Source organism: Hermetia illucens, chromosome 3 (assembly GCF_905115235.1).
Source record: "Hermetia illucens chromosome 3, iHerIll2.2.curated.20191125, whole genome shotgun sequence".
Classification (NCBI taxonomy): Eukaryota; Metazoa; Arthropoda; class Insecta; order Diptera; family Stratiomyidae; genus Hermetia; species Hermetia illucens.
This window is the reverse complement of record NC_051851.1, coordinates 99,153,065-99,172,307: the sequence shown is the minus strand read 5'-3', so window position 1 is coordinate 99,172,307 and position 19,243 is coordinate 99,153,065. Positions and strand designations below refer to the sequence as shown.

Sequence of the window (19,243 nt, the reverse complement as noted above, 5' to 3'; positions counted from 1 at the left end):
TGCCCTTCTTGCTAGGGAGCGTCAAGCCATATACAAGCGCAAGGGAGATGAACCAAGGAAGGTGGTTGCTCGCGAAGAACGGCAATACACTCTAGACGAGTGGCAGCTCTCGTGGCAAAATAAAACTAGAGGCAGATGGACTGCGCGGCTCATCGGCAACTTAGGTGCGTGGCTGAATCGGAAGCATGGTGAGACTGACTATTTCCTTACCCAATTTTTAAGCGGGTATGGAGGTTTTCAGTCTTACCTGCACAAGATTGAAAGGGGGGGTTCTCCGGATTGTGTGTTTTGCAATGGAGTTGTGGACCTTTAGGATCAACGCCTTCTTTCATGTCCAAACGATAAAGTCGAAATGTTCATTATCGCCATCGGTAGAACTGTTATCAGACGATTGTATCCTTGCAAATTTTGCAAATAATATATAACATAATATATATGTATATCTAATTGTTTTGTTGGAAGGTGTAGTCGCAAGTTCGCTTCAATCATCATATTTCCGATTTACTTCGTGCACAAAAACATACATATCTACACATATAGCAAGTATATTAAATACGGCAGGTTTAATGTACAAATATATCTATCTGAACTACCCGCAAACTTCATTAGCACGCATATACTAAATACCTATATACATACACGTGTGTTTGGAGTAATTGATATTCAATACAAACTAAAACAATATAATTCTTTGCGATCCCATTCATACTAACTCCCTTCGGTGTGGTATTGACGAATTGATAGGTGATGATGACGTCATACACGTTGTAGAATCCACGAAATTCAGGGAAAATGGCAAAGTTTCACCCCCTATAACTTTGTTAATAATAGTTGGATTTTCTTCAAACTTGACCACAATGCGCATTATATTATCTCTTATACCGAATTTTGTACTTCTGGGATGAATATAAGGGGGGTTGCCGGGTAAATTTTTAAAATGTGGAAATGTGCTGTTATTAACTTTGTTTGTGCAGAGATGTACCACGGTAATTTTTTCAGATTTTTCGGTTGGATAGGTTCTGAGACGAGACCTGTTACACTTTTTGGGGGTCATATTTTGCGCCCCCACTCCCCTACGTTTCACCCGATATCAAATATGGAGCCAGTTTCAAAAATTACTAATTGAACCCTTTCATTTGATATCCCACATTTTATGAAAAAAAATGTTGCACCCTCCATTCACATGCATCGGGGGCCTCCGTGATAATCGTGACAATCTGTCCAGCCGTTTCCGAATAAATCGGGTGTGACAGACAGACAGATATATATTCGATTCTAATAAGGTTTTGTTTCCCACAAAACCTTAACCTTGTTTCGCATAAAACCTTACAAACATGCTATTCAGCACTCATGCAAGAAATGATAACAATAGAAATACCATAAGCCTGAAAGAAAGAATATAGCAATTTCGGAATTCAATTCCATGACACATAAACTCTGTTAGTAACATACCGCAGGGGAAAATAACGAACGCAAAAAGAGCTTTTTGATGCTAGCAAGCCACGTTAAATTTTTTATGAAGTATAAGGCGCCCAAGCAGCCTACGTCTATTATTTATTTTATTCCTTTACATAAAAGACTTTCAATGAAACTAGACTTCAGTTTCTTACTATCGGTACAGCGCAAAGATTAAATATCTGTGATGAACCGAAATTTAAACTCAGAGCAACAAGATCAAGAGGTTGAAGCTCGATTCATGGCGGTGCAATGGCCAAATTGGTAAAGCGCTGTTGCTCTCTACACAATACAACGATCCTAAAGAAGAGAATAGCAATTTTTACATGTCGACGTTCTACTTGTCTAACCATTTAAGTCGCAATCCTTCAGAAATTCGCATTCTAGTATCAGTTAGATTCATCTCAATGCCTTTCATCGTTATACAATTTCCATTAGATTGAATGATAAATACAGCACATTCTGCTGGGTCTTATGCATGGCTTATTTGTATTAAAAGAGGGAAACTGTTTTTTGCTTTCCTAGCAACAGTTCGACATACATAATGTATTTATGTAGGTTTAGAAGCAGATTAATAGCTTGGTGTCTTGAGGTATATATCCTATATGAGCAAAGAATTCACACACTTTCCGACATTTTCTCAGAAAATAAGATTCCCCACTTACAATAGAAATTAGTTTTGGTTTTGGTTTAAAAACGGTGGAGAAATTGGTTCATAACTAAGACAGAAATCGAAAGTCTACAATTAGTTCGACGAGAGGCAAGAGGGTAGATCTAGTGAAGTTTCGTCAAAAAAATTGAAGAAACCTGGCGCTGGTGTAGTCGCAACAATAATCGTTTATTTCTTAAACAATAGATTGTAACAACCTACAGGTATGATATCTACAAAGGAAAAGCCGTTTATGCAGGTCAAGTTCTTTTGGAATATTTTTTCATATCGTTCCTTCAGTTTTCATAAGGCCAGTGAAATTTGTTTTATGTTAGTTTCCTCATGTTAACAACTCACTGTTTAAGAGAATATGGTTTTGATGAATGATCACTCGTATGTATTGCAGGGCCAAACCAATCTTTCAACTTGATAATTTCTGATAGTTATTCCCTTTTACATATGCAAAGCATGTTTAACCACTTGACTTACACAGAACGCACAAAAAGATTAATAAGAACTTTTTTCCATCTTTGACTTATGTTGCATTATACAACTTGATTTATCGACAAGTTAACATTTTTTACCAGTTTTTGGAATTACACTGAAATTTTCGTAACATAGCTGTGCCGCACGCTTCCATTGTTTACGGGATGTTAACTTTGCTGTACTTATAATACCTTGTAGTGATCAAAATTGTTTATGGCTTCCAGATTTAAGATTTTGTACGTACATACATATATAATTTCGTTTCCTTCAGAATCTTCTTTATCTGCTACAAATTATTATCGTGCTTAGCTGGGTCTGCTGCTCATGAGAGCGTATAGCAGATTTATTTGAAAAATGTTTGCGCTTATACATATATGTATGTATTCAAAATATAAGAGTCTGCTGGCAGATATTGACATAGCGGCATTCAATTTTGCAATTCCTACCCATAGGTTTACTTTTATATTATAATAAGGGAAAAACAACAGTTGCTAGGAATACTAGCTACAAATACAAATGTCAACCCTTGACTGGTACCGTGACACAAGTTTTTTGCTCTAATAAGTCAAAGATTGTAAGCAATAAGTGAATATTTAATGAACGATTTACGATAAAGTTAACAAAGATTTGATTTGTATTTGAAAGAAGGGTTATTATTGTAAACTATGCGGACTTTGACCACAATTCTGATATAAACTATTATATATTTGCCATTTTTCAATTGGGTCATTTTGCACCCTCGACACCAACAATGTAATTAGAAATGTCGACACCCGTTAATGGCTAATTTTATTGACACAAATTTTTGTGGTTTGTGGTTTTCTGTAAAACGAAACCTTATTAAAATGGGTTTATTGTCTGTCTATCTGTCTGCCACATGGAACCAAATTTCATTGAAAGATGGAAGTTGTGAACGCTATTGCATACAGTGAATTACATCATTGTGCGTTGATTTTAAGGGGGTCGCCATGCATGCAAAAGGGAGGTGTACATTTTTTTTCCACAAATATAGTCACGTCAAGTATGAAATGAAAGGTCTCTGTTAGAAATTTTCGAAGCCGGTTTTAATTTCGATATTTGTTGGAAAGGTAAGCAGTACGGGGGATTGAAAGCTATCATTGCTTTCGCAGTGCCTAGACTCCGAAGTACCCTTCATACCTATATCTGATCAAATAAAATGAATAATAATATATTACCATAATTTTTAATAATTGCCCCCCTTAAGTTCATGCTAGAATCATGAAATTGCAGTAATCTAGGCTATAACATAGAGCATGATCCTACCATCGTTGCCAGAAATCTCACTAGTACTAACAAACTTAGAATAGGTCATAGTTATCGCTTCTGTTCAAATTCAAGACTTCGAATTTAAGTTTCGCGACTTGTTTAATTAAAATAATTCAGCTCAGATAGATTACTCCCCTTTAATGACACACTAGTCCGTCATGAGTATTGGTCTCCCAAAGGCGCCGTTTCCAATTTTTTCCGTCCAGCGTCCTCAAATTCGAAAAGCGTTCTCAGACTATAAAAAAAATGTTTGCTATTAATTTTTACATTCTCGCATAACCACTCAAAACAAAAGTAAGTTCACCCCCAAATGATCTGGTGGAAACTAAAATTATCGTATTATATAAAATATTCCAATAAAAAAAGTGGCGAACAGTTGAACAGAATTTTTCAAAATTTGGGGTTTTATGACTTTTGGATTGAAAAAATAAAAACGGAGTGTATTTTACTAGGCCGCACCGAACACAATAACTATACATGTGCCGGATGAGTGGTAAAAATTTCAGAAAGATCGATTCAGTAGTTTCAGGGAAATCCAATGATTTCTCTCTTCGTCCCTTTTTCTTTTTGGTAAAAGAGTACAGTAACTCACAGTGGAACTCGGCATTAAGGGTGTAAGGGGAGAACGTAGGAAATAAATAAATTTATTTTAATTCTAAAGTCTAAGTATTATTCTAAGTCTTACTCTAAAGTCGGATTTATGTTAACAAAAAATCCTTGAAACCCAAAGCAAAATTTATTCAAATTAATTTCTTAAAAATGAACGCTTCAAAAATGAAAAACTGATCTTAAATTCAAACTCGGGCAGCAGCCCATATCGTTATTGTTTTATCGAAATTTTCAATCATCTTGATATTAACAATGCTTTGCTTTCATTTTACTTTGATAATCCTCAAAGAAAATGCTAAGCTTTACTTGTTTCTCTAAAATTCAGTCTGGAAGCTCAAAAGCAACAAATGGAAACGGCAAGAATAATTTAAATAGTAGAGTCAGGCGAGAAAAATAGTTTATCAACAAAAAACCCATTCAAGGAGGTTACATTTCGTAAAATTGCACAAAAATAAGGATTTCTCGTTTTTGAAGCGTAGTATTTTAGCGGCGAAAGTTTAATGTTTTCCACTCCGATGGTCAATCATATGTTTGGAGAAACCCAAATGACGAGTATACAAAAACAATGGGAAATTTGCATTTCATAGTCGGAATCATGGACCAGCATAAGTATCTGCAGATATGCAGATATATGGTAAAGAAAAAGCATCTTAATGTCGGAATTTCACTTTGCGCCACGATATGGTAAAAAATAGTACTAACGGCTAATCACCAAATCCCGGCTGCATACAAAATGCCTTCAAGTTCTTCCAAAGAGTCGCTTTCTTGCATTCGAACGTCTCTGCGCATCGATCGGCTTTCCTTAGAAGCTTTAGTGTTGCCCATGGTCTTCATCATTTTTAAGGTATTGATGAGAACAAAATCTTATTAAAATTGAAGTTCTATCTGGCTGCCCCACTGCCTGTATGTCTGCCACAGTCACTTTTCTCAAATATGGGTGCACCTATTGAGAAGAAATTATTTTGGAGCTGTGAAAATTGTTCCACATTGATCTTAAGGGTGGGGCCCAATACACGAAATTTCCGAGCCATCTGATATTGGTTTTAAATGGGAAAAGTGCAGTGGTCCGAAAAGGTTCAATTTTCTCAAGGAATCGTTCTCATAAATTATCCAACCGAAAAATCTGAAAAAGCTTATGGTAGTCCATGCAAATAATATCTTGGGCACAAAATACTCTCCGTTCCGATATTTACTCAAATAAAGTTAATAAAAATGTATTATTACATTTTGAAAATGTTTGAAAATAGAGAATCATACTGGGAAGTTTTCTTACTATTATTTACAATATTATAATAAGCCAAGTTGCGCCTTTTCCAGCAAATTAATCTTCCCTAAGAGATAGAATATCAGCAAAACGTCGAATTGAATATGCACTATAAGCTAAATAAATGCAGTCATCATATACCTAAATATTTTTAAATAAAAATTCCACAAAACCTTTCATTTCTGAAGCGCCGAGCTTTCAGTTCCTCAGTCCCTAAAATTGGTAGAAATCCTTCGTTCAAAATGCTCGCTTGTATGAAACAAAATCTTATTATTATAGAATCGTGTCGATGGCTATCTGTTCGTCTGTCTGTCTGTCGGTCATGCCCGATTTATTCGGAAACAGCTGGACTGATGGTCAAGAAAAAATTTTTTTTCTCGAATGTGTTCATGTGGGGTATCAAACGAAAGGGCTCAATCAGTACCTTTCGAAATTCATATTTGATGTCTGGTGAAACGTAGGCGGAGTGAGAGGTCAAAATATGACCCCCAAAAAGTGTAACATGTCTCGTTTTCAGAACCTATTCAACCGAAAAATTTGAAAAAAATCACAGTGATGTATTTAAACGAAACCTAGGCCTCAGAATGCATCCCGTTCCGATATTTGCATAAATAAAATTAATAATAGTGCGTTAGCATATTTTAGAAATTTTGCCGAAAACCCCCCTTAAGTTCATGGTACAACTACAATTTGGCACTTGCATAAGGGATAGCATGAGGCATAACTTTGGGAAGTTTAAAGGAAATCCAACTATTATTAACGAAGTTATAGAAGGCGGCGGTTCAAATCTCACTGGTGACAGGAAGATTCGTTATCGTGGTTGTACGTCGGATACCAGTCGACTCAGCTGTCAAATCAGGGTAATAATCTCGGGCGAGCGCAATGCTGACCACATTGCCTCCTACAGTGTTCTGTAGTGTACCGTAGCGATCATGAATGAAGTGCTCTAACACACTTCAAGGCCCTGATCCAATATGGATTGTTGCGTCAACGATTACTATTATATTATTATTATAGAAGGTGAAACTATTTCATTTTGTGTGAATTTCGTGCATTCTAAAATGTGCATGATGTAAGTAAAACTATTAAAACGAAAATGTTCCAGTTTCACTACAGATTTTATTAAAGAATTGCAGACTCGTGTTTCGGATCCAATATGTGTCCTTCTTCAGTGCTGGTTTTGTAATTGTGTATGACGTCATCATAACATATCAATTCGTTAATAACGAAACAAAGTGAGCTCACGTGAATGAGAGGCCAAAGGGATACATTTCGTCTTAGTTTTTTAATAATTTATATATCGATATCAATTACTCCAGACTGACATATGTATGTATTTATATGTATATATAAATGAAGCTTTTGCGTAATTCAGAGAGATATATTTGTACATTGAACAATTGGTATTCAATATACGTGCTTTAGATATACATACGTATACTTGTATTCAAAAAGTAAATCGGAGATATGTGTACGATCAATTTGTCTACATGCATATATATCAGCAGCAGATTTGATGTATGGTATGATGATTTTATGAGAAAAGGCTGGAAGCATATCCGTCCAAGAAAACTTGAAAAGTTTTGAAAATTAGATGAAAACTGTGAACGCCATCATTAATTTTTGAGGAAAAGGGTTACAATTAGTTAGGTTTCAAGAAGGCCGCAAAACAGAAAAAACTTGAAAAAGCAAATGTAAAGAGGCTTTATGAACAATCTTTGATTTCGGAGTGCATCGGTGATATCACAAAGGGTCAAAGGATAGTTTAGGTCCCATGCAAAAAGCGCAGTAACTTCGCTGGAGCATAAAACTTGGGAAGCGCCTGATGACAAAACACTCGCAGATCTGGTAACAAATCCCATCTCCACTTCTATGTCGAAATCGCTGGAAGTTATTTCTAAAAGAAAAATCACAAGGACGAAGGCGAGTCTGCCGCCCCTAAGAAATGGAATAAATAGTGCCGGCTTATATTATATGTTATAGCGGCTCTCCAGTACACCATATGACAAAAAAATGAAGTCTGCTATTACCGGCTTGGAAAACATAAACGAATGACTGCGTACCCTGCGTTGGAGAACGTTATATTATATTTTCCCCCAGTCGCAAAGAAACCAGAATGGTTCGACGATAATTGCAAGCGAGCGACAAAATGGGAGAATGTTGTATACTGTGAAATCCAAAAGCCTTAGAAACCAAATTTCAAAGGGGTCATTTTAAAAAATTTCTGAAATATAGTAATATACCATTTAATTTGAGCAGATAATCGAACAAGACGTACTTTTGGGCCTAGATTTTATATAGATGCATATTTGTGGTTATTTTCAGATTTTCCCCTTGGATAGGTTTGGAGAACTATTACACTTTATGGTGCCTATATTTTGGGTTCTAGGTTCCTTGTTTACCAGCTAAATTAGAAAATTAGAACAGCTCTGAAAGCTGCAATTAGTTTAGCCCTTTCAGTTGATATCCCATATCGCCATCATCTGGGTGAAAATGTACCTTATTATGTACCAGAACTCCCTTTAAACTCAATGTAAAATCACCCCATTCATTGCATGTAGGTGGACTCATGTTCTTACCAAATTTCACCCCAGGCAAATTAGCAGTAAATTTCTTTCTGGGGCAATCGATGGAAAAGCTTTTAGTGTGGTCATCAATTGCTTTATCGCCTATGATGACATAGGTAGGGTAAAACTTTACAATGAAAGAATTCGATATCCTAATCACTTTCGGAGGCAAACTAAAAGCAACCGTCACCTACGGCCTAAGTCAATGGGCTTTGGAACAAGTGATTCGCCACTCTGGCGTAAATGCGAGAGATCGGGGAGGATAACTTTGAAAACGTCGAAAATTTCTCCTATCTCGAGTCGAAAATCACGTTTAAAGAAACTAACATATCGAAAAATTCCTTGGAGTTTCTAGGCGTAAAGTAATTTTAAATATAGAGTTAAAAGTTCAAGTCAATCGGTCAATATAGTTCGGCGGATTTGCCCGTTCCATTTTTAAGATATTAGGGCATCTTTCTGGCAACAAAACGCTCTATAGTTTTGTGAGCTCCAACCATGAGGAAGAATTTTGATTACAAATTAATATTTATGTAAATACAATAATCGATTCTTTTTTTTAATTAATCTAATTTGAAAAGGCTTGTTGATGGTTTCTCGGATATATATTACTTATGTATGTACTTAATCAGTCGTTATCAGTATGCAAATCTTCACGTGTAAGCCGTTAGGTATATAAATGTTATTACCGCATTCTGAAATGTCGCTACACTTGCATTAGGAATGAGAATAATTCCAATTAAATTAAAGGTATGTAGTCACAGTAAAATTCAAACTCAATAGACGGGCCAATAAGTAACTTTTGAAATTCTATTCACAATGACTACTTACATATTCCTCTCACAAGCCGTATCATCATCTAAGTATTTTGATCGTCCTGGTTTCGATTGAATATGGGATACTTTGCACATCTGAATCTTGAACAAAAAGATATCCAACAATGAAAAGTGTTCACGAAAAATCTTGACACAAACATGTGAACTTAACTGTACACTTTATGGGAAAACATGGACCTGAGATTCTGAAAAAAAAGCACAACTTTTAATTTATTCAACATTTTTATGTCATTTATTCAAATCTTTCTAAAAGAAATGTTATTTCACAAATCAGAATGATGTAATTATTGTGTACAAACATTGTATGTTAATTACAGACAGTCGCTCTTAATCTTAACAAAATTATTTTTGGAAGTTTTCCTTTCGAAATTGGGCTAAAAAATGTAGTAGTGACTCATAAAAGTAACGAAAATAGAACTGAAATGTGTGAAAATATAATCACAAAATTAAACACTCACTCTAAGAAGTTTTGTAAAAATCTGAGAAGTCATTAACAAATTATGTGCAGTAATTAGCTGAGTAGCTTTTAGAGTTAATTATACTTTTTAAGCCATCGTTAATCGGTGTGGTTTGATTCACTTCTTCTTTCCTTCAAATTATTCTTCATTGCATTTAAATGTAAAACTCTCTCACTCTGAGCTACAGGTTACCTCCATGGAAGCTAGCTCTTGCAGTATTTCTTCATACTCATTTTCTTAGACATGGCTAAAACTTTTCTACTTTCACCTCACCTAGGGAGAACATCTTCCAAGAAAAAAAGGTTTTTTTAAATATAATAGCCCTTGATAGCCTAGCCCTGTTAGCCTATTTGTAACGATTTGCTTTACTAGCTCATTATTATCACCGATGATGCCCAAATCGATCTATGCAATTGCACCGTCCTACAGCCGTCTAAACCTTTAAATCGCGTTCTCCAGTTCGTGTTTTGCGCTGCGGTTTTGTTCTCCCGCCTCCTCGGCTTATTTTGTGGGTGTTTTATGTTTCTTCTCTTCTCGTTCGTTTTGATAGTCGCACATATGTACATCACCCATACATTTGATATAGCTGCGTTCGAAAATATTTATAACCTCCTCTGAAGTTAACTTGAAAGTCTGGTAGGGCTCATCTATCCGAAAATTTGTTTTCCTGCGTACTTTTTTTGCCATTAGGATTGACATTAACTCGACACTGAATCTTCCCATTTAGCTCCCTATTTTATCAATGAAATCACTTGTCGTATGAGGTTTGCCAACAAAACATTTTACCTCGTGCTGTCATTCTAAAAATAAGTGTTCAAAGAAAATAAGATTCACAAATTAAAAAACTTCGATTCGGTCTGTTCTCTGTCACAGAAAGCGAAAAACCAACGTTTTTGAATTTTCAGTCCTCAGAAGAATCTCAAGCCAAGTGAAGATGCACGTGGCAATGACCTAGTAGTATGTTATAATGCAGGTAGCACAAAATTTCCCTTTTATGGGTTTCTAATTTATGATGCAAGAATTATCGCTGTTGTCCAACTCAAATACGAGGCTAGAGACTCAACTTAGATTTCCGCCACCAAATATTTTTTTCTTAAATCGCCAAACATCCATACTTAACTGCCCTGACCCTAGTTAAAATTAGTTAAATATGCTATACCTACTAATGGCACCGTTGATATGTGCCGATTGACCAAAAAGCACTGGCGCCTAATTCGCAGATGTAAACTGCGGTGTAGCTTTTTCTAACGAATATAGTTATATGGGGTATCAAATGAAAGTTCTTGATTAGTAAGCTGGTCTCACTTTTGACATTTGATGCAAGATGGGGAAGGCGGGAATTTGAGAGTGATAATTGCTATGACGGACCCGTTCTCAGAAACCAGCACATACACATCTTATCTAGTTTTGCAGTAATATAGTTAATAGCCTATAGTAATATAGGCTATTAATTCAATCATGATACTATCAGCTTGGTGGGAATCACATTATTACTAACAAAGTTATAATAGATCAAAGTTGTCTCCCTTGTGAAAATTTACTGTAATCCAAAGCACGATATATGAATATCACATTAAAATGTGGTCTGACATAATAAATGCATATAAATTACAGGTTACGTGCAAATGGAAAAGTTTTACATTCAAATGTTCTTACACCAGAAATATACAAAACCTTTCATACCTGAAGGGCTAAGCTTCCAGTTTTCGACTTGTTTTAAGGGGGGAAATCACATTAGAAGGCCTTTTTTCCATTTTAATTTTTTTTGATAGTTTTTTAGTGGGAAGAATTACTTGGAATTCAATGAAATTTAGGTATAATATAAGGCATATTCCAAAGAACTGTTGAGTGAGTTTGGAGTCGGAATACCGGAAGGTGGCGCTTCAGGTTTCAGGTTTCGTGTTCACCTTATGTGAGAAACATTCTATGCACATTTTTCTATTCGTATATTGCTAAAAACTCAAAATATTCCTTCATATTTTTTTAAACGACCCGTATATATTATGCTCATGCTATACAAACAAACATTGGTTATTACCGAATACTTTATCATATATGCATGTATATAAATTGATCGTATACCTATTTTCGAATTACTTCTGTCGCGCCGCCTTCCGAGCTCGATCCAACTCCAGAAGTTTTGTGTGCACCACGGCTACTGTCTCATTTACCGCCAACCAGTTTTCCTCCGACTTCAGCATCTCTTCCACCAGGTTCGAGGATTCGATGTCCGCCCCTAAGATGCTGTTCAACCTCCTTTTCTGCTGCTGAAATCTGGGACAATGGAACATAACGTGCTCCGGGTCCTCGGGTGTAGCACCGCATTCAGGACAGTTGGAAGACTCGTCCAACTCGAAGCGATGCAAGTACTTCCTATAGCCACCGTGTCCCCTAAGGAACTGTGTCAGGTGGTAATTCAATTCTCCGTGCTTTCGGTTGACCCATTTCTCGGTACACAGGATCAATGTATGGGTCCACCGGCCCTTGTCGGAGTTATCCCATCGTTGTTGCCACTTGCCACACAACTCTCTCCTGATGGCTTTTCGGAAATCCGTATTCACCTCGGCTGGATTTGCCTTCCGTTTTTCGTAGAGCCAGTGTGCCTCGCCCGGTAGAAGATCTATAGGGATCATTCCTGCGATGACACACACTGCCTCCGTCGACGCTGTCCTAAATGCGCTGCACACCCTTAGCGCAATTGGTCAGTATGCCGAATTTATCTTCCTCCGGTTGCCAGCGTGGTTCAACGCTCTCGCCCAGACAGGCGCGCGTATAGCAGAATCGACCTCACCACTCCCGCGATGAGTAGCCTGCGACTATACTTCGGCCCTCCCACGTTAGGCATCATCCTTGCAAGGGATGAGCTGGCATTTGCTGCCTTCTCTCGCGCATAATCCAAGTGTCCCTTGAAACTCAGCTTTTCATCGATCATCACCCCCAGGTATTTAACAACCGATTTTGAGACGACCTCACGATTACCAACCTGGATGGTAACCGTGTTGTTCTTCCTACGGTTCGTAATGAGAACCGCCTCCGTCTTTTCGCCCGCCAGGTCCAGCTTGACCATTCGTAACCATGACTTAATGGTATGAATGGCTTCATTTGCATAAAGCTCCACGTCCTCGGGATGCTTTGCAATTGCAACTACCGCCAGGTCGTCCTCAAAACCAATCAGCGTTGTCTCCTCCGGCACGCGAAGGCCAAGCACTCCGTCGTACATTATGTTCCACAGCAGCGGTCCCAATACAGAACCTTGAGGCACACTTGCTGTCACAATGTACTCTTTCGGCCCGTCGTCCGTCTCGTACCAGAGAAGTCTGTCCGAAGAGTAACTCTCGATGAGCCGAGCCAAGTAGCTAGGAACACCCAGTTTGGCCAAAGCGCCCTTAATCCAGCCCCAGTTGGCTGAGTTAAAAGAATTTTTGACGTCCAGCGTCACCAGAGCACAGCATTTGTCCATGGCCATTGCATTTCGAGCCAATTCCATGACCTTTGCTACTGCATCGACCGTAGAACGGGCTCGCCGAAACCCATATTGCCGCTCTGAAAGACCACCCGCAAGCTCGATGAACGGGAGCAGCCTGTTGTATGTCACCCTCTCCAACATCTTCCCCATGGTGTCTAAGAGACAAATAGGGCGATATGAAGAGGGCGCGTCGGGTGGTTTTCGGGGCTTCGGTAGCAACACCAGCTTCTGCCTCTTCCACTAGGACAAACACATCTATCTAAATTTGGCAGTACTCCAAAGTTTCATTTACGTATACATATCATATAAATACATACATATCTCTGTCTGGAGTAATTTATATTGATATGTAAATGGTTTAAAAAAAACTAAAACGAAATGTTTCCTTGTGACCTTCTATTCACGCCAGTTTACTTTGTTGTGGTATCGACGAATTAATAAGTTATGATGACCAATTCTCACCAATTTCCATAACAATCAGTCCAGCGATTTCCGAATAAATCGGGTGTGACAGACAGACAGACATCGACTGGATTCTAATGGGTTTTGTTTCACACAAAACCCTTTCGTAGTGTGAAATATGTGAAATCGATAGTCGTCGTATATCAAAAATTTAGTGCTTTGTTCAAATTGATGGGTGGATAAACAAAAAGGCTGGAGACAGTTTCTCTTTCAACCCTAACGCAAAGAAAAAATTTCCTAAAATGAGAAGAAATCACCAATCGCTAAAATAAGGAGAGCGCTCTAAACCGGACATCAATCTTAGCCAGAGAAATAGCACCAAGATTCAGCACCAAAATCTAAATACCATACTACTCCCGAGGAAAATGGCCCTGGGCGTTGTGAGCGGCAACTTTAAAGTATGGCTGCATATATATATACATACATACAACCAAATAAGCCACTTCTGCACATCATAAAGAATCGCCATAGTCAAAAACGAAAAAATGAATATAAACGATGAAAACCCAAATAGGATTATTAATAAGTAAACCATTAAGTCCACTGTAATGAAAAGCTTGCATTTAGTGCCTAGGGCACATCCATCCAGAAAGGAAAGTACGACGATTTTCATTTCGATGGGAGCTAGAAGCCCGAAAATGGCCGGCCCATTCGTGGCACTGTTGGCCAAATTGACTAGGAAACCGAAGAAGAAGGCTTGATAGAACTTCAGCCACTAAGAAATCCCGCCTGCCAAAAATAGTAAAAAAAAGGCGAGCTGGTAATGTGGCAGCTACTGATCAATCATGGTGCCTTAAAAAAATGTTAGAACCTGGACCAAAGCCAAGGTATAATAGCCAAGTTCTTCACATATAACTGAAATGCACTGATGAGGCTTCGTCAAAGTGGCTCCATCAAATTCACCATTGTGAATACTAAGCTGTGCAGGAGGGTACATGTCCAAATTGAGATAACTAACGTTCGAAGGAAGGCAGGGGATATGACGTTCATGTCGTTCAAACAACGCCGGAAGGTTTCAGTTTGGTATTCAAACTGGACTAAAAGACCTTAAAGGACCTTAAGGACAGTCAGCATACGACGCGAACCAGAGAAGACGCTAAATCGAAATTAGAAGAATGCCGTACATGAAAAAATGGGACCTTTTATGGATGGACAATGGGCATTGCTGCAATATCAAATGCAGCAATTCTCCGAGAAATCGATCATGAGGAGATTGAGCCATTTACGGAACAGTTAGTGGGAACCTGGTTACAGACAAGGCAGAGACTTCTAACTATTTTCTATTATATATAAGACTACACTTGCAAAAAGGGTGGCCAAATCAACCTGCATCATGCTAAAGCCTCTTCCTGATAAAGCTGCACGGCTGCCCTTATATCTTTCTGGTATAAGAGTCATAGACTCGATTTAAGAAAATCTGCGGTACTGCATCAATTAGGGGGGCTACAACCTTTTACGATGAAATATACACAAGACCGAAAAATATTGTTAGAGGCAACAATTAGCTGACACAATTCTATTCCTACACCTGGTTGTGTTCGTCTTACAATACAAGATTAATGGTGAAATGCAGTGGCCTCTGTTTCCTTACCCTGTGATTCTTTGAGACTCTTTGACAACATACTATAAGGGACTGGAAGGCAAAAGTGTGACTTCAAGCCTGTGCAGAATCTACAAAAGGGATGGATCGGCCAAGATGGACTCTCTTTAGAAACCGGAAAGAACTTTTACGAATTCGATAGCTGATTTAGTACAGATTCTCTTAGAAGGAATCATCCTAGAAAATAGATGACAGAAGTGGAAAGGGGAGAGCAAAGAGAAGTGGAACACTGCGAGAGTAGTACCCATGAAAACGCCAGTTCTTCTATACTATTCACTATGTATTATATTTCAAAGTAAGTTCCACGGATGGCATCTATTCAGCGATGCTAGAGGAGCGTATATAGAATTTAGTGCGACTTCCAAGAGATATTTTCCCAGCGTTCCTTGATCCAGGCTACATGGCCACATCTTGCGAGAATGGTGAACTAATCTTCATACCGAAATTTTCGAAAGAAAACTACTCAAATGCCAAGAACTTCAGAGAAACAACTTAACATCTTTTTCGGTAAAAAGTTTGAAGGAATTGATTGTGCATTATATAATTGAGGCCCTAAGGTCGTTCCCGCTAAATGGAAATAAAACATACCAACAAGCTGAGAAATTTCTCTGAAACTGCTCTTCATCTCTGGGTTCCAAAGATAGAGTATGCAACTCTGAAAGGCGAGTTCGCAATAGGGATGTTCATGAACATTGAACAGGCTTTTGGATGTGCAACGTTGTGACACTAAATAAACAAGTATAGCTCATTACCGCATACCGCGGCGTCTAAATATTTCCATATTAATCCATTCGTAAATACACATATATGTCTTTGTAAATTGAATGATGCTAGTAACGGCACACATTTATGTAATGTATGTATATCCATCTGAATTGGACACTAGCTGCAAACTTTGTTAGCATATATACATAAATACCCATGACTGCCCCGTTCATATAAGTCACTTTGCTGTGATACCGATGTGTTGATGTGTCATGATCTATCTCTCAGAGTGCAATAAACTACCATGAAATATAAAAACTTCTATATCTAAGATTTTCTTTTCACTTTTTAGAATTATCCATTACATAGGTTGAATTTTATACGACATATTTTCAGGTCTAGTTTCCAGAAAAATGCTCAAATATGACTTTTTGTCAAATTTTTTTAGTTGGATACCTGCTAAGGACGAGACCTGTTTCCCTTTTTTCGGACTCATATTTTTAACTTTTACTCTCCTATGTTTCACCCAATATCAGAAATTAACCATGAAAAGTACTCATGGAGTCCTTTCATTTGATGCTTCACATTGCCATATTCGGAGAAAAAACTGTAGACTCCCTTTCCGTATATATGCCACTCGTTGCTTGTGAGGGGTTTTCGTCGTTTCCCATAAAACTGAGTGTCACCGACAGAGAAAGATATAGAATCGATTTTAAGGGTTTGTTTTAAAAAAGGAGGAGAAATCGTCGACTACATGGGAAATCTACCACTAATTGCAAAACAGTGAGTAAGGTCGCTTGATTAAATTGAAAATTGAAGATGGCGTTGGATTGTGCAGCCTTTGCCAATGCCAGGGAACAACTTTGCAAGCGCGGCCCTAAATTGGCGACATGAAAACAATAGAAATATGTACAGGCCGCAAACCACATGGAGAATACAGCATTGAAAGATTTTCAAATCTTTCAATGCTGTTTTCCCAGTATGACAAAAGTTGGGCAGATATTCCTACTGTAACTCAGAAGAGTCTTGGATGGAGAGCATACTGTAATCAGGAGTGAAGCAGGGAGATCACGTTTATTAGCTTAATCAGTATTATCCAGTTAATTTGATCTGATTTTCTCCTCGCAGGCAACTGTGTTTATATTGAATAAGTTCGTCTAACTTTCATTATTTAAAAAGTATATGACAAACGGTTTCGTCCAGGGCAGAGGCAGCTCGTCAGACGCTGCCTCACCTCTGGCCGGGAGCAGCGTAACCGTGGGTGTCATCAGATAGAAAACGCTCCTTTATATATTTGGAAAAAACACACGTTTGGAGAAAGACTAAGAAACGAGGCAAACACAATGCTGAACTCAAACTGGGATTTGAATCGGGAACTCAACTCATTCACCCACTACTAACCGATTAATACTTAATCCCGCAACTTGTTTAGCCCAGTTACAGACGACATCAAGCTTATTTTCTTGCAGTTTTCGCTCTAGTGTCCAATAAAAAAGTGGAATCCAAGTTTGGACTGTTGAGCTAGCGTCCCATATATGATTTAATGTAGAGCCAAAACTTTATTGCAAGGCTTTTACCCAGTATAGTAAAAATGTTGCAACTGGACTCTACTAGTAGTCTCCTGTAACTGCAAAAATAAAAATATTATTCATTATGTAATTTAAGTATATTACTTCAGGGCCATATAATCCTTACGGTCTTCCTTTTACTCTTTCCAGTGAAAATCTTCAAGAATAAATTACTTCTGTCATTCCTCGCGTTGGTGCTGATCATAAAAATAATAAAAATCAAACTGTTTTGGCTGCTTCCTATTATTGTTGGAGTAGGAACCGCCAAGAAATTACTGCTGAAGTTCTTGCTGTTCCTTTTCCCAGCTTTGTCACATTTGTTCAAGCTGTGCCCATCTTGGCAGGAGGTTAAAGTTGAAACCACCAAGTTCCATCACCACCACCATCAAATTAACCATCACCACACGGTAAGTTCATGGTTTTTATATGCTCAAATACCTAACGAAGAAACTGCTGATTTAGTGGCACTGAACCAGTGCTACACTCAAGAAAGAAATGACATGATACCATGGTTTAATGGAAATTCGAACGAGTTCACGTTGCTAGAGAGCAATTCCATCCTAAGAAATTTATTAAACTTTATTTACTCGATCGGTTTTCACCGATGATTTTCACATTCAATCAGAGAAACAAAATGCGGGAACCAGTCGACCTGCGTATTTATATTATAGACACCTGGAATTCCAGCTAGCCAGCCGATGATTGTGGCTCATAATAAGATAATGATATTCCTGTTTGGGTATTAGAAGGCAACATAAAGGTAAAGTTTATGTTAAAAGCATTCTAATAACCGGTTGAGGTCAACTTGAGGCACCAAGAAGTTCAGAAAAGCAGAATCTTAACCATTAAATACTGTTTTGTTCATCATCAGAGGGAATCTTAAACCGATGAAAAGTGATTTACATAACAAAAACTACTTCGAACATTTGATTAAATTTCAGTTCAAGCGGATATATGTGTGTAGAGGCCAACAACGCGAAAAAGATAAAAATGAGAAACTACTTTCACTCGAGTTGATCCAGTTATCTAATTTGCGGAAGTTTCTGACAAAATTTTGAATATTAGCTAAAAACCAATTATTTTAGGTCCACCCGCCATGGTATAAAGAGTCGCACGCAGCCAGCGTTTATCTACCTAATGGACCGGAACTCATTTTCACAGAACCACCAAAAGGAAATCCAGGAGACTATTTGCATCGGGCTCCACATAAGCATTACGGACCCCCGCCACATGCAATCAAGCACGTTGAGCCAGTCTATACTCAGCATATCTCTACAGGCTGGGAAAATTCAGGACCAGGGCTTGGCCCAGAGTACGAAACCATTTTCAAAACCCATAGCAGTGGCTAACCAAGAATATTTACAGATATATAACTGACGTGCATAGAAACGCTTATGCGGACGGCGACGGTGTTGGGTTGAAGCTAAATGAAGTGAGCGGAACGAGTAATTTCGCGATGGAATCGCCTTTACGTGTTCAGGACTCTAGGTAAACACATATATGAGTAACGTGTTCTTTCTTCCTAATAGTACAATGTTGTTTACAGCTTTGTTACAAAGAAGGTCGATCCTTTTAGCCAAGTATACGCTTCCTCCCAAAAGCAGTACGCAATTAACCCAGTCAACACTGTGCCCCAGCGAGACCCGGCGAGTGTGGTGAGTTAACAGAACAATTATAACCGTCACTTTGCGATAGATAAAAATATAATTCCTTCTTCTTCTGCATTATTATACTACACAATATAGTACACATGAGTAAGTTTTACTGGCGTAGAAAGGGAGTTTGTATTTTACATGTGTTGGTTTTTTCTGGAAAAAAGTTACTCGTGACTTTC

The 19,243-nt window shown here is 38.0% G+C and overlaps 1 protein-coding gene across 1 annotated transcript in view; it reads left to right on the top strand.

Annotated features, from left to right (window-relative positions):
- The window catches only part of LOC119652965, a 106,042-nt gene that overhangs the window by 45,923 nt on the left and 40,876 nt on the right, over positions 1 to 19,243 (top strand). The window contains exons 3-6 of the mRNA XM_038057363.1: positions 17,560 to 17,816; positions 18,495 to 18,721; positions 18,775 to 18,897; positions 18,956 to 19,064. Coding sequence (XP_037913291.1) covers positions 17,560 to 17,816; positions 18,495 to 18,721; positions 18,775 to 18,897; positions 18,956 to 19,064 — 716 coding nt within the window. The remainder of the gene's footprint in view (positions 1 to 17,559; positions 17,817 to 18,494; positions 18,722 to 18,774; positions 18,898 to 18,955; positions 19,065 to 19,243) is intronic.